At 48.1% G+C, this 13,389-nt stretch overlaps 1 protein-coding gene across 3 annotated transcripts in view; it reads right to left on the reverse strand.

Moving 5' to 3' along the window:
* Positions 1-13,389, reverse strand: part of ARAP3 (ArfGAP with RhoGAP domain, ankyrin repeat and PH domain 3) — a 39,351-nt gene that overhangs the window by 6,356 nt on the left and 19,606 nt on the right. For all 3 annotated transcript variants that reach the window (XM_083624585.1, XM_083624584.1, XM_083624586.1), the window contains 16 exons: positions 13,236-13,367; positions 12,994-13,147; positions 10,359-10,461; positions 9,622-9,820; positions 9,335-9,398; positions 7,142-7,305; positions 6,547-6,759; positions 5,327-5,432; positions 4,185-4,332; positions 4,013-4,081; positions 3,230-3,304; positions 2,742-2,856; positions 2,299-2,427; positions 1,589-1,722; positions 884-966; positions 578-613 (listed from right to left, as the gene is read on the reverse strand). In XM_083624585.1, the coding sequence (XP_083480711.1) occupies positions 578-613; positions 884-966; positions 1,589-1,722; positions 2,299-2,427; positions 2,742-2,856; positions 3,230-3,304; positions 4,013-4,081; positions 4,185-4,332; positions 5,327-5,432; positions 6,547-6,759; positions 7,142-7,305; positions 9,335-9,398; positions 9,622-9,820; positions 10,359-10,461; positions 12,994-13,147; positions 13,236-13,367 (1,924 nt within the window). The remainder of the gene's footprint in view (positions 1-577; positions 614-883; positions 967-1,588; positions 1,723-2,298; positions 2,428-2,741; positions 2,857-3,229; positions 3,305-4,012; positions 4,082-4,184; positions 4,333-5,326; positions 5,433-6,546; positions 6,760-7,141; positions 7,306-9,334; positions 9,399-9,621; positions 9,821-10,358; positions 10,462-12,993; positions 13,148-13,235; positions 13,368-13,389) is intronic.

Genomic DNA, 13,389 nt, shown 5'->3' on the forward strand with positions numbered 1-13,389 from the left:
TCTGACCATGGAAATTTCATTCAGCCGCTGCAACTCACAGCCACCGAAATTAGGATTGGAGGATTTGTAATTCCCACTTGAAACCTGTGAGGGAAAGGCTTGCACCTGAATCTCTCCAGGTTTGTCCAGTTATGCTACAACAGATTCCAAAAGGAGGCAGTGAACAGGACAATGTCACCTTCAATTCATGTTTCTTTTCTTCCCTAACGCTGCCTGATGGGCATGGGAGCTGTGAGCAGTAGCCAGACACGGCTGGTCTTGGCCAGTGAACTGCCCTCACGAGTGATGGAAGCAGCCCTTTGGTGCATCCCTGAGCAACTGCACTCTCAGGCTGAACAGCAGCCTGTAAGCAAGTGGGTGGTACACCACCTGCCATTTTAATATGGACGTGGGATGCCATTTGTGGACTATAGTCACATTCATGCATCAGAGGCAGTCCCATTGTGACAGGCTCTTTCCACCCTGTCCCATGCAGTGCTTGAGATGAGAAAAGCCCTGGGGCAGAGGGAGGGAAAGTGGGAGGAATAGCTCATCTCCTCACACTGAAAGAACAAAGCAACATAGAAAGGATACTCACAGTTGCTGCTTTTCTAGAACCAGAGTGAAACCCCACCTGTAGCAGAGATGGATACAGAGTGAGACAATCACCTGCTGTCATTCATCTGATGTCATAATTACATCAGGCGACTGACACCTGTCAAAGTTCAAAGGGGGCAGCGCTTCCCAAGCTCCCATGTCATATAGGACAACAAGTGCAACTGCTGGCCAAAATGACCTCGTAGGCCAGACAAGGAGGTCTGGTGGTTCAAGTCTGGCCTGTAGGCCAGGCGTCTCCCCCACAACCCCACTACTGTAAATTCAATGGGATCCCGTAGTCACTTACTGTGAAGGGGGCTTCAGCTTTTTTCGAATCCCCATGTAAATCTTGGCCATGTCTAGCATCCATTCCCGCTCTGGCTTAGCACTCTGAGGATAGAGAACCAGAAGGTGCAATCATCATTCCAAAGGCATAAGGCATTATTAGCTTTCCCAAAATATAAAGAAAGGGAAGAACCCTTATCTGCTATTTGGGGTTAATTAACTGGGCAATAGAAGGGGGAGATGCTGACTTTTTGAGAGAGGTTGGATGGAAAGAGACAAAAAGGAAGTTGGAGAGACAAAGGGACTCTCTTCTACTAAAACAGATCTTCAGGGCCCTATGGGTATCCTACAGTTTTGTGGTTTGGGGCAAAAGGATGGAAGGACCACTCCTTGAAATCTGTAATAACGAAAGTCTACCTTTGGGATGAAGGAAGGATTAGTATAGAGGATCATTTAGTCCTTGTGAAATACATGGTGCTTTTTAGCTACTGAGATGATACCAAGCTCTGAAACTTGGTATACCAAGATAATGGCAGCCAAAAAGCCAGTAGCCCTCAATTATTAAATTTGTTGGCCACAAAGCAACTTACAACCAAACCTTAAGAGCGAATTTTGCTGGTTTGCTTTAATGGTTGTTTTTTTAGAAGTTGTATTGGGCTGCTTTTTACAAGCTAGGGCAGGATGTGACATTTTAAAATAAACAAATGTATTAGTTGGGTTGCTATACCCGTTTCTCTTTCAGTAAAAGCAACTTGCGGTCCCTGATGACAAAGTAGCGCTCCTGAAACTTGTTGCCCAGGAGTTTGGGCAACTCCTCACGGCACTTCAGCAGACCACATTTGGGGCTCTCGCGTTTAGCACCTGCAAGGAAATGGGAACATTGGCGGAGAGGTTTACACTCAGCAAGGCACTGCTGCCTAAGAATGTTCAGGGCGGTGGAATTATGGAGCCAGCACTCAGAGGCCAAATAACAGACAAGTCGTGGCTCCTTTCAGCTTTGAGATTCTGTGATGAATCTGAACGAAGCAGCCTTAAACTGAGTCAAACCAGTGGCCCACCAAGCACAGTGCTCCACTTTGACTGGCAGAAACTCTCCAGGGTCTTGCACAAAGATCGTTCTCATCATTTGCTACCTGAGATCCTTTAACTGGAGAAAGGATTGAACCTGGGGAAGCTGGGTGAAAAGCATATGCTCTACTTCTGGGCTACAGTCCCTCCATAAAATAACTTTGTACAAATATCTGACCCATTGAGACCAGCATTTTTTCCTCTGATTGGCCACAACTCTGCAGAATTTCAAGCAGAATTTCTCAGTCCTGCTACCCTGGCTAAGAGCCCCTGATTCTACCGCTATATCGCAAAAGTGAGCAGGGGCTGACTTGCTTGTTTCCAGGGCACCAACAAGCTGGGCTACGTGAGAAGGGCATGCTCACTCACCTGTGAAGAGGCAGCTACCTTCTCTAATGGGAACCTTCTTCACCAGCAAATAAGCAGAGCTGGGTTTGGGCAGCTTACACCACTGCAGGGCCTGCTCCAAGACCTTCTCCTTGGGGTGCAGGGGGCGCTCTGAAAAACAAGGGACAGAAAGAGTCCAATGCATGTCCAGAGACCAGATTCAGGGAGTGGGAAGAGCATTCAGAAAAATGATTGTTATCAGAGGGTCAAGGATTTTGTGCAAGTTTCATGTGTGTGGCATGAAAACCCTAGGAACATATTCTAAAGCTGTATTTTAATGTAATTATTGTTAAGCAAGGGGTGGGCCTTTCTAATGTAATTATTTTAATAAATAAAAGAATGTATTGGACACATCTGTGAAACTCTGAAAAACCTCTACAGCTCTCCTGGCACACAGACCCAACAGAAAGGTATCAACTGCTTACCTAGTTCCCCATTCTCTAAGACTTCAAAGGTAAGCCAGATGTCCAGGCTGGGTGCCACATTTCGCATCTCCAGCACCTGATTGGACAGCTCTTCTGCTCTCATTACGGGAGACACCTGCGAGGTGATGAGCAAGCACAGTTCAGTCAACCAACCCAGAGGCAGGAATGTCAGCATGTGGTCAAGTAAAGGTGCAGAGTCTGACTTTAGAACATTATACACAAATCTTGCAATCAGTTAATGCATTTCGGCATAGAGTTGGAAATTGGTCATGAAGTACAAGGGCATTTCTATGTCTCTGTTAGAGCTGAGAGCCCCTCCATCCTGCCCAGGGGCAGCTCCGTGGTTCTGGCCACTCCAGTGGATTTCCTCACACAAGCAGCCTTTCATGGGCTGATCTCTCCACCTCTGTGAAAAAAGCCAGTGACCTCAGTCCCATATTACTCAGTGACACCAAGGGACAGTGGCTGTTGAGAGGACTGTTGCTCACCTTAAGTGTGACACAGCAGTCAGGGTTCTTCTGCTCTAGGTAAACCTCAAGGATGATATCACCAGCCTGTGAGAGCTGCAGGGAGTAAGGTGAGGGGATAATTCTGTTTAATTCTTGTAAAGGGATACCCTTGAAGATAGTGCAGAATGCAGATGTGAGGGTTCTGAGAGGTACACCTAGAGCTAACCATGCAACACAAGTCCTGCAGAAATTGCACTGGCTGCTGGTTTGCTACCTTGCCCAATTCAAGGTGTAAACTTTGGACTAGAATTCCCTAAATCTGTGTTCCCCAACCTTGGGCCTCCAGCTGTTTTTGGACTACAACTCCCATCATCCCTCGCTAGCAAGACCAGTGGTCAAGGATGATGGGAATTGTAGTCCAAAAACAGCTGGAGGCCCAAGGTTGGGGAACACTGCCCTAAATGACTTGGGGCCTAAATACCTGAAGGAGTGCCTTTCCCAAGATCTGCAGAGTCTGTGGAGGAGACCCTTCTGGTGGTACAGCCAGTGCGTGTGGGTTGTTGTGTGAGCATGGGGAACAGGGACTTTTCTGTGACAAGATCTTAAATGTTCAGCATTTCAGACCACCCACAAACATTAAGTATTATTTTTACTAGGCTACAGTGAAGATTTGTCTGGAGGGGATGCTAACCACACAGAATCAGGAGCCTTCATGAATCCTCATGGATCCAAGCCCTTGCATAATGTCTCTTGGGCTGCTGTGGTTGCCTACATATCTGCTGGGCAACATGCCAAAAGGATGAGCAAGCGAAACTGCAATACCTGGACATCCCTCCAGGTAGTAATCAAACTGTTCTCCAGGTCCATCTGCAACACCTGGTCTTCCTCTATCTACAGGGCAGGAGAAGCAATGCAGTTAGCATGGATGCAAAAAGGCAGAGGCCTACTGTGAAGTAACAGGGAGAGCAGTTGGATGAAGAGGCAGGCAACTCACATTGAAGATAGGAACATAGTTGTCAATCAGTTCCTCCATCACCTTGACTTCATGTTCCCCTGTTCCATCCGTTTGGAAGAGGCTGGGTGCAAAGAGCAGAGCCAGGTTTTTGGTGGTCATCTGGTTGAGGTCAGCACATTTCTGAACCCTGCGATATCAAATGAGAGAAGGCCGTGAGTACCTGCAGGAGTGAGTGGAGGCGCTTCCATGGCTGGCACTCTTCCAAGCAAGGAGCATTCTGGTAGCCATGTTTGCATATATCCACCAATCTCCCCCATGTGCAGACGTGGCTGCTTCCCTTCTATCTCCTATATCTCTGATGTCCTTCCTCCACAGGTGGATCAGAAGGCTGCATGCAGTATCTTCTTTACTTTGACGCTTTCCCATCTCTCCCAACATCTTCCTTGAGGTCTGGAGAACAGTATGGAATGGAGCATAACTTTCTCAATTTCTCCACTTCCAACATGTGAGTCAAACAGGGGTGGGGGAAGCAGGGGATGTTACTCAAAAGGTTAACTGCTTGATAGGACACAAACATATTTTTTTTGGGGGGGGGTATTTTTCAGTCTATGCACATTCCCCCCACCCCATTATGGACTGAATGAGTATGTTGGAAGGGAGAGTGGGAAGAACTGCATGGATTTCGTTAAGCAACTTTTAGGTGGTTCTCCGTGTCCTGATATCAACAGACCAATGCCACAGCACAGCATTCACTGAAGCTGGTAAGCAGAAGCTGGACTGTCAAAAGAAAAGCAGTCTGCAGAAGAACTGCGCACTGGATTGGTTTGCTAACCCTGGAAGAGGGAACTCAACTAGAAATTTCCGCCACTCTTCCAGCCAGGGAAATCCTAGCAGCCTCTGATCTCTCATCATGCACATCACCATTGTGCATTGTGTCATCCAGGTGCCCCATCTTTTCTTGGGACTTAAAAGCAACCAGAGTGGTGAAGGGGGAAGGAATTTAGACGGGGACTGTGGAAGTAGAGGAGGGGGACTTAATCCCTCCTGGCACCATTTCCCTGATTTTAAATCCAGGGTCTGAAAGGTGTTTTCTGTTCTAAACAGAACACCTTCCACAGGAGCTCTGGGAAGCAAAGAGTGATATTTTTTGCAGAGGCCACTGAGGGCGAGTGTAGACTGACCGGTACAGGTGGCCAATCAGAGCAGCCAGGGTCCGGCCATTGAGGCGGGGCAAGCGGCTTATCAGCTCCTTGTATCGCTCCAATCTGTGGGACTTCTGGGAGATTGCTGAAAGGAAGCAGCATAGAATTAAACTTTGGTAAACATACACTCTAAATATTATATTATGTTCTGTTTTATTACTTTACTTATTTATTTATTACATTGATATCCCACCTTCCCTCCAAAAAGCATATGTGGTTCTATCCCTCCCTGTTTAATCCTCCAAGCAACCCTAAGAGGCAGATTAGCTGCAGAGGCAGAAAACATCATGGCTGAGTGGAGATTTCAGCCCTGGCCTCCCAGGTCAACATGTGCTGCTTCAGATGGTTTTTGATACATTCTTCTGCTTGAATTATATCAATAGATGCTGGGCTGTATACAAGCAAGAAGAACACCAAAAAAGAAGGGAGCCTTTTCTGGCAATTGGGGAGATCTTTAGTATGCAACAGAGCTTGAGCAACTTGGTACAAGGAATGCTTGGCTGTGATTTTTTTTTTTAAGTTTACTCTATTTTCCAAATCAGGTTGTCTATTTGGCCAATCTAGTTCAGTATCAACCATTCTGATAGGCAGTGGCTTTCTTGGGTGACAAGCCCAACTGTAGGTGATGTTAACAACGGGATTAGCAATTCTGTTGTGTGCGGATTGTTATCCAGATCACAGCATGCAGGGAGGAAAGGTTTCTAGCTGTAGCCACAATCTCTGTGAAAGCCACCTGCCCAGCATGGCAAGTAGCATTAGGGGGAAAGTTCCCTTTAGAACCAAATGAAGCTTTTCTCTTAAGCTTTCTTGCTCTCTCTCTCTGTGTGTAAGAGGTGAATTTCATGGAGACTGCAGCCGGGGCAAAGACTTAAAAGCTCTTCTTCTCTCCTCCCTGCATGTTACAATCTTGACACCCCCATGCCCTGAAAAAGTTGGCATTTAATTTTTAAAAGCACATCAGTTTGTTAGGGTCACATGTAGGCAGACTCTCAGTTTTGTTTTTCTTAACATCATAGAATTCACGGGATATGGCACTGGAAGACAACTTCTTTTGTGGCTCGAATGTATCCCTGCAGTGAGCAAAGCTTTTAGTATGTAACTCCAAAAGTTGTCCCACTGCAGTTGGGATCTAAGGAGTGAAAGGAGGCTTCAGCTGCTGGCTGGCCTATAAAGGAGCAGCAGCACAGGAAGGCTGGTACCTGCTGCCTCCTTCCACTGAGGGTGCAGGTATGTGGTGAAAACAGGATCTTCCAGCTCCCGGAAAAACCTCTTCAGCACGTCTGTCACATCCTCAATGAAATTGTCACTGATGCGCAGTTTGACGTTTCGAGCATCCCGTCGGAACTCCTCCATCAAAGTCTTGATTCGAGACTTAGCTCCATTCTTCCGATAAATGCCTTCATGTTGTAGCCCTGAAGGGGAAATGAGAGAAAGGCACCTAAGGGCTGTGTCTTTGCAGTTGTTATATGAAAAATCAGCAAGGAGATCCCAGGCAGGAAATGGGAAGGGAAAGTTGCAACTGATTAAATGCATTGCGCGAGAGTGGGACTCACATTACACACAATGCACAGTTTTCTTTTACACAAAGCAGCCACAGATGCTGCAATACTGAGTAGAAGACCAGCAAAGAGAAGATAATGGGGACTGTACAACCCTTTCACTCCTTAAAACCTCCTTCAACCGTTTTCAGGTAAAATTCCCCAAGTTGTTTTTGGTGGTGGGTGGCCACTGATGTGTTGGCTCCCAGTAGAATATTGACTTTTGGCCGATGGGAAGAGCCCCTGAGGGACTCACCATACTGGGTGATGAAGGCAATGCAGCTGTTCACGATGATGGGAATGCCACTCCTGCTGAGCTGCTGGTCACGCAGAGCATTCCCTTGCCCCCCTGCTGAAGCCTGAATAGCTGCGCACCATGCGGAGAAGTCCAGCCGCGACGCTCCTTGGAGACAGAATGTCCTAAAACAGAACACAGAATGAGTGCGACTGGTAGGCGAGGAGGGTGGCACCTGTCTCTAGAGTTTGGGCCAGACCTGGGAGAGCAAGAAGAGCCCTCCTGGACCAGACCAAAGGCCCATTTCAGTCCGGCATCCTGTTCTCACAGCAGCCAACCAGATGCCTCTAAGGCAATCCACAGGCACGATATGTGTGCAATAGTCCTCTCCATGTCCAGCACGACGCCACTCTTTCTTACTTGGGGTTTTCTTCCTTCAAGTCCACTGTTCTCATAACTACATACCCGTCCCACTGCTACACGCAAGTCCAATTCATTGGCTCCATCACAACCCTCTGTTTTCTGGATATTACTCCCACCCCCACCCCCTTATTACTAACACTCCTTTAATACTGTCCTCTACAGCACAATAATTTAACACTGTTTCCTCCCCACTCCCCTGCCTGCTACTAACTCTTCTTTTTGGCGCAGAGTATAGTTGTTTTAGGGACGCGGGTGGCACTGTGGGTTAAACCACAGAGCCTAGGACTTGCCGATCAGAAGGTCGGCGGTTCGAATCCCCGCGACGGGGTGAGCTCCCGTTGCTCAGTTCCAGTTCCTGCCAACCTAGCAGTTCGAAAGCGTGTCAAAGTGCAAGTAGATAAATAGGTACCACTCTGGTGGGAAGGTAAATGGCATTTCCGTGTGCTGCTCTGGTTCGCCAGAACGGCTTAGTAATGCTGGCCACATGACCCGGAAGCTGTATGCCGGCTCACTCAGCCAATAAAGTGAGATGAGCGCCGCATCCCCAGAGTCGTCCATGACTGGACCTAATGGTCAGGGGTCCCTTTACCTTTACCTATAGTTGTTTTAAAACCAGACATATCCTATATCTTGCTCCTCTCTGCTTGCTGGGTGCGGGAAAACTGGCAGAATAACAGGGAAACGGGCAAAGCTATTCCTAGGCATGGATGCTGAGGTGGGGACAGCCAAGGCAGTGAGCTCTGTATCAATTGTCAGGAACTCTGGGGACACACTTACCTTTCACCCTGCTCTTTCCAGGCACAGGTCATGCAGTTTAATGCTCCATGTCTGAGCATGGGTTTTTTTTGGGGGGGGCTGAGCTTTCCTTGCAAAAACCCGCTCTTTAAAGCTGAATTGGAGTGGACATCAATTTGAGTTTTCTGCAGATTGCTGTTTGCTCCAATTCAGCTTTAAAGAGTGGGTTTTCACAGGGAAACTTTGGTGCAAAAACGGGGGGCACTTGGACATGGAACTTAAAAGTGCAGGCCATGCCTGGACAGTGCAGAAGAAAAGTAATTGTGGGAAAGTCCTCAGGCAATACAAGGGACCACAGGCCTTCTACATGACCTTATGAAGGTGTTTGAACCACTCCCTGCTCAGGTGTAGCTTGAACTGGACTGGAACTGCTGCTGGATCAGCAGCGACTGGCAGCCATCTCCATTTTGTAGGAGTGGTGGATTTGTAGGAAGAGCAGGAGGGAGATGAAAGTGAGGACTCATAGCTCAGGGCCTGCTTCTTCCCCAGGAAGTGTCTTATCATCACTTACTGGCGACACCAGTTACTGGTGACATTGCTCCCGAACCAGTAGTTTTTAGGCACTTCCTTGTCTGTGAAAGTTTTGCAAGCTATCTTCCTCCTCATTGGCTCTGAAATAGGAGCCAAGCAAGGTGGGCAAAACCAAGGCAAATTGGTAGCTCTGGTTTGTCTTGCTGCTGTCAGCTCTTCTAATCACTCTGTAGCACTGGAAGGTCTACCTGCAGACAGGATAACAACTCCTGAGGATGGGTTGAAGGGAGAAGGGCACACTCTGCATCTAGAATGCAGCCAGTTGCCTTACTCCACCAGGAAGCTGCTGAAGGGGAAGAGAATGCTGCAGACTGACTCTGCTTTTCAAGGCAGGCTCAACTCCTAGCATGCTCTTTTCTTGTTTCTGTCAGCCAGTCCCTGCTGCTGCTAACCACATATTCCCAAGGAAAGCTGGGTTTTGCTCTGTTGAATTATCTGAGGGCCCTTCCTCCTCACACATCTCACCGCCCCATCTCCACCAGGATCAGCATCTCTTTCTTCTCTGGATCATCAGCAAGGGGAACAACACCTACAAGGGGAAAAAAAGCAGTGCATAGGGAAATCAGAGAAGAGCTCCGTGCAGAAGGGTGCAGCCCTATGCCTTCAGCTAAGCCTGAATGAGGCTTCCATGCCAGAAAAACTACTAATAATAAAAGCAATAAGTTTATAACATTCAAAGGCTAGTGTTGGCATCTAGGCTGCTCTGAAAGTTGGGGACTGATCTCTCGTTTCTTAGGGCAGGAACTACTCACTGAGCTCCTGAAGCTGCCGCAGGTTGATGCTGTCCTCAGCTGCCCCCTCTTCTCCTGGGCAGATGAAGAGATGAGATTTCTGGAGGATGAAGAAACCTTGCAGCCACTGATTGGGATTCAACATGGACTTGTAGCAGAGTCTGCCCACCTTCTGGAACTCGTAGCCCAGCAGGCAGTGGCAGCTGAGAGGGGTGAACCACTGCAAAGGAATAAGAAAGCAGACCTGGAGAGGCAAGCCAAAAGGATAATGCACAGGCCCTGTAAAGGTTGGCCAGAGCATGCAAGCTGGATATTGGCCCATCAACCTCCTGTTTGAGGACAGGAATGGTATAGGGTCAGGTCAGAAGGATACAGCCTCACTAGGAGACAGACGGGGCACAGGGCTGTGTGCCAATGAGTCTGGCATGAAACCAGAGCAGAGGAATCTACCACATAGCAATTGTTCCTTTCTCCAATGCTATGCTTTATGCTTTTAAAACTGTGCGAGACACTTTGGGACTCCTAAGTGCCAAGTGACTAATATTGAAATAAAGAATGACAACAACAGCAACAACAACAATTAATGGGACAAAGGTAGACAAAAGAGAGATCATATTCTGGACCTGGGCTTAGAGTGCCCTAATGAAGGATAGTTTGACTGGCTGTCATAGGAGAAGGTGGTGCCTGTGCTTTGGAGGTGCATGAATAATCCAGTGTTTTGACACTTTTCATGGGATGCTACTGCTCCACACCATTACCTTGCCAAGAGCACTGGCCCAGGACTGCAAACTGTCTGGCCCATCAGTCCCCAGCTGCTGCACTCGCTCACTGCTCAGATACAGTTCCAGTGTGAAGTGGAACCTGTTTGAAGCAAATGATAGGGTCATGGAGAATGGCTGTCTGGGGAAGCAATTTCTCCACTTTTACTCAGAGCCAGAACAGGCAAGACACGAGGCCATAAAGCATAGGATAGCTTAGAGCAGGAAGCTCTTAATATCTCAGAATCGTGGGTCATGGGTTCGAGCCACATGTTGGGTAAAAGATTCCTGCATTGTAGGGGGTTGGACTAGATGACCCTCGTGGTCCCTTCCAGCTCTACAGTTCTATGATTCTGTGCTAAAATAGAGACATCTTAGTGCTTTCGTCTCTGGTCGTTTTCCCAACACAAATTCTTCCCCAGCCTCACAGAACTGCTAGTGGGGATGCATTGGACTCTCCTTCACTGGAGGTTTTTGAGCAGACGTTGGATGGCCATCTGTCATGGGTGCTTTAGCTGAGATTCCTGCTTTGCAGGGGGGTTGGAATAGATAACCCTCAAGTTCCCTTCCAACTTTACAATTCTATGATTCTCCCCAGCAAGGAAAATAGCAGTTTTGAGGACAATTTAGATTGGGAAAACGGTGCAGACAGAAGTTTGAACTCCTGTCCCAGAGCATCGTGGCCTCAATCCCATTTAGGCACTTGAAAAAAAGAATAAAACAGAAATTTTGAGAAATGCCGTCATGGATCTCCTCCATCTTGCAGGAGGTTAGTGCTCAGCCACACCCTGGAACATGCCTCACATGAGAAAGAGTCACAGGCTGCTCACACAAGGAGGAAACTGGTGCGATTCTGCCTTAGACTCTGAGGACCAGTTCCCAGTAGTGGCTCCTTTTCATTCACCTCACAGAAACAAGTGGTGACAGAACTGGAGCAAGGCCCTCCAAAGAGCATAGCCAGGGTTTTTTTTTGGGGGGGGGGAGGGAACAGCAGAAGAGGCACTGCCAACCTTTGTAAGGCTTTAGATATTTGCTGAAGCAACTTCATCCCAAAAGAGGTGAGTGACAGGGACGGCCAGCAGAGCTCATGGGGGGCTGTCCGGCCAAGCTACAGTCTTCTGAATCTGACTTTCCTTGACTTGTCCTCGCTTTCTGATACTTTATGTGACCTTACCAGAAGGGTCTTTATGCGATGTAACTTTTCTTAAATAAGCCACTCTGCTACTGCTTTCCCTGCAAACTCCTAGCCCTGGTAAAAAAAGATATCAGGCAGGTGTACTGCTTTTTGACATTTCTTTTCTTTCCCATGATCTCACTTGAAAGCATTGGGTTAGACACCAGTATTTCTTTCATATTTAAAAAAGAGATACCAAAGAAGAAGAAGAAGAGTTTGGATTTGATATCCCGCTTTATCACTACCCTAAGGAGTCTCAAAGCGACTAACATTCTCCTTTCCCTTCCTCCCCCACAACAAACACTCTGTGAGGTAAGTGGGGCTGAGAGACTTCAGAGAAGTGTGACTAGCCCAAGGTCACCCAGCAGCTGCAGGTGGAGGAGCGGGGAAGCGAACCCTGTTCACCACATTACGAGTCTACCGCTCTTAACCACTACACCACGGTGGCTCCCTTCCGCATTCTCTGCAGTGAATAGTTAAGTCTATTTAAGGGAGTGGTGGTTTTTTTTTTGCTAACCCTCTCCTGTGTATTTTCTTCAGTAAGGTGGTTACATTATGTGCTTTTTAACTTCTACAGGAGTCTATGTGAGGTGTAGGTTTAAATGGTTCCAGTGTTGTACGAAAGTTGTACACTGTTTCCTCTGACATATGGAGTAATTATTTGGCCCTATACATCTGAGACATGAATGATAGTAACTCACTTCATTGTGGTTACTGCAAGAGCAGCCACTATGAAGAGGGCAAAGCACTGTGAAAACCAACAGTAGCACACAGGGCTGTCTTAAGCATATTCAGCACAGTGGTGCAAAGATCCCTCCAGCGCCCCCCCCCCGAAACTCCAAAACAAGGGAGAGGGCGGTGGAAAATGTCCTCTGCCTCCACCACCACCCCGATGGTGGCAGCGATCAAGCAGGAAAACGTGCTGGCGGACATGCTCTCTGGCGTCGGGGCGCCCGAGAAGGCAGCCTGGGAAGGCTGCGCACCACCTTTCGCCAGGAAGCAGGAGGACAAAGACCAGGAGCAGGGCCGCCTTTACAGGTGCAGAGGCTTGGGAGAGAAGCTGTGTGCATCTTCCTTCCTAAGCCTCTGTGGGGATTGCTCTCCTCTTGCGGAGGCTTGGGAGGGAAGCTGCACGCCCACCAGCTATATAGTTGGCGGGCATGCAGGGAAAGGGGAGGCTGCCAGCAAAGTCGCGCAGCTCCCCCACTCGCTAGGGCGCCCTTGAGAGGCCGGTGCCCTGGCGCAACGAACCACTAAGACCAATGGGAAAGACGGCTCCGGTAGCACATGAATGACAAGAAGCAGCATGAAACATCCGGTGGCTGCCAGGGAGAGCAACTGTGTGGCATCACCACTAGCAACACACCACACAGATGTGACCTGACTTCTGTCATGATTCATTTTAAGGATAGCTTTTAGATGGAAGGGGACAAGAGCTGAACATGTCATATTCTCACATACCTTTCTGAGGGGATAGGACTAACCAGCCCATCTGTTCTGTTCACACCCAGTGAAATCACATCAGCCATTTCTATCTTCCCCATGGGCTCGGAGCTCCTGTCAGTCTCATAGAAGAGGAAAAACTTCTCCAGTGAGCACCAGACTCTCTGAAAATCTACATGAGAGAGAGAGAGAGCGCGTTGGCCAAAGGCCTTACTCCATTTGACCCACAGGTGTGGGGCCTACCCTTTCCTCACACTTACCCTCTCTGCTCTTCTTGGTGGCAGCCATTTTTGTCACAACTGGGGCCTTGTACAAGTAGCCTTGGTGTACCACAGGTTGTGTAATCTCATTGTAGACTCCTTCTGAGCTCAATTCCTCCACACTGACATTGCCTATCAAATGCACAAAATTCAT

This window comes from Podarcis filfolensis (genome assembly GCF_964270895.1).
Source record: "Podarcis filfolensis genome assembly, chromosome: 7".
Classification (NCBI taxonomy): Eukaryota; Metazoa; Chordata; class Lepidosauria; order Squamata; family Lacertidae; genus Podarcis; species Podarcis filfolensis.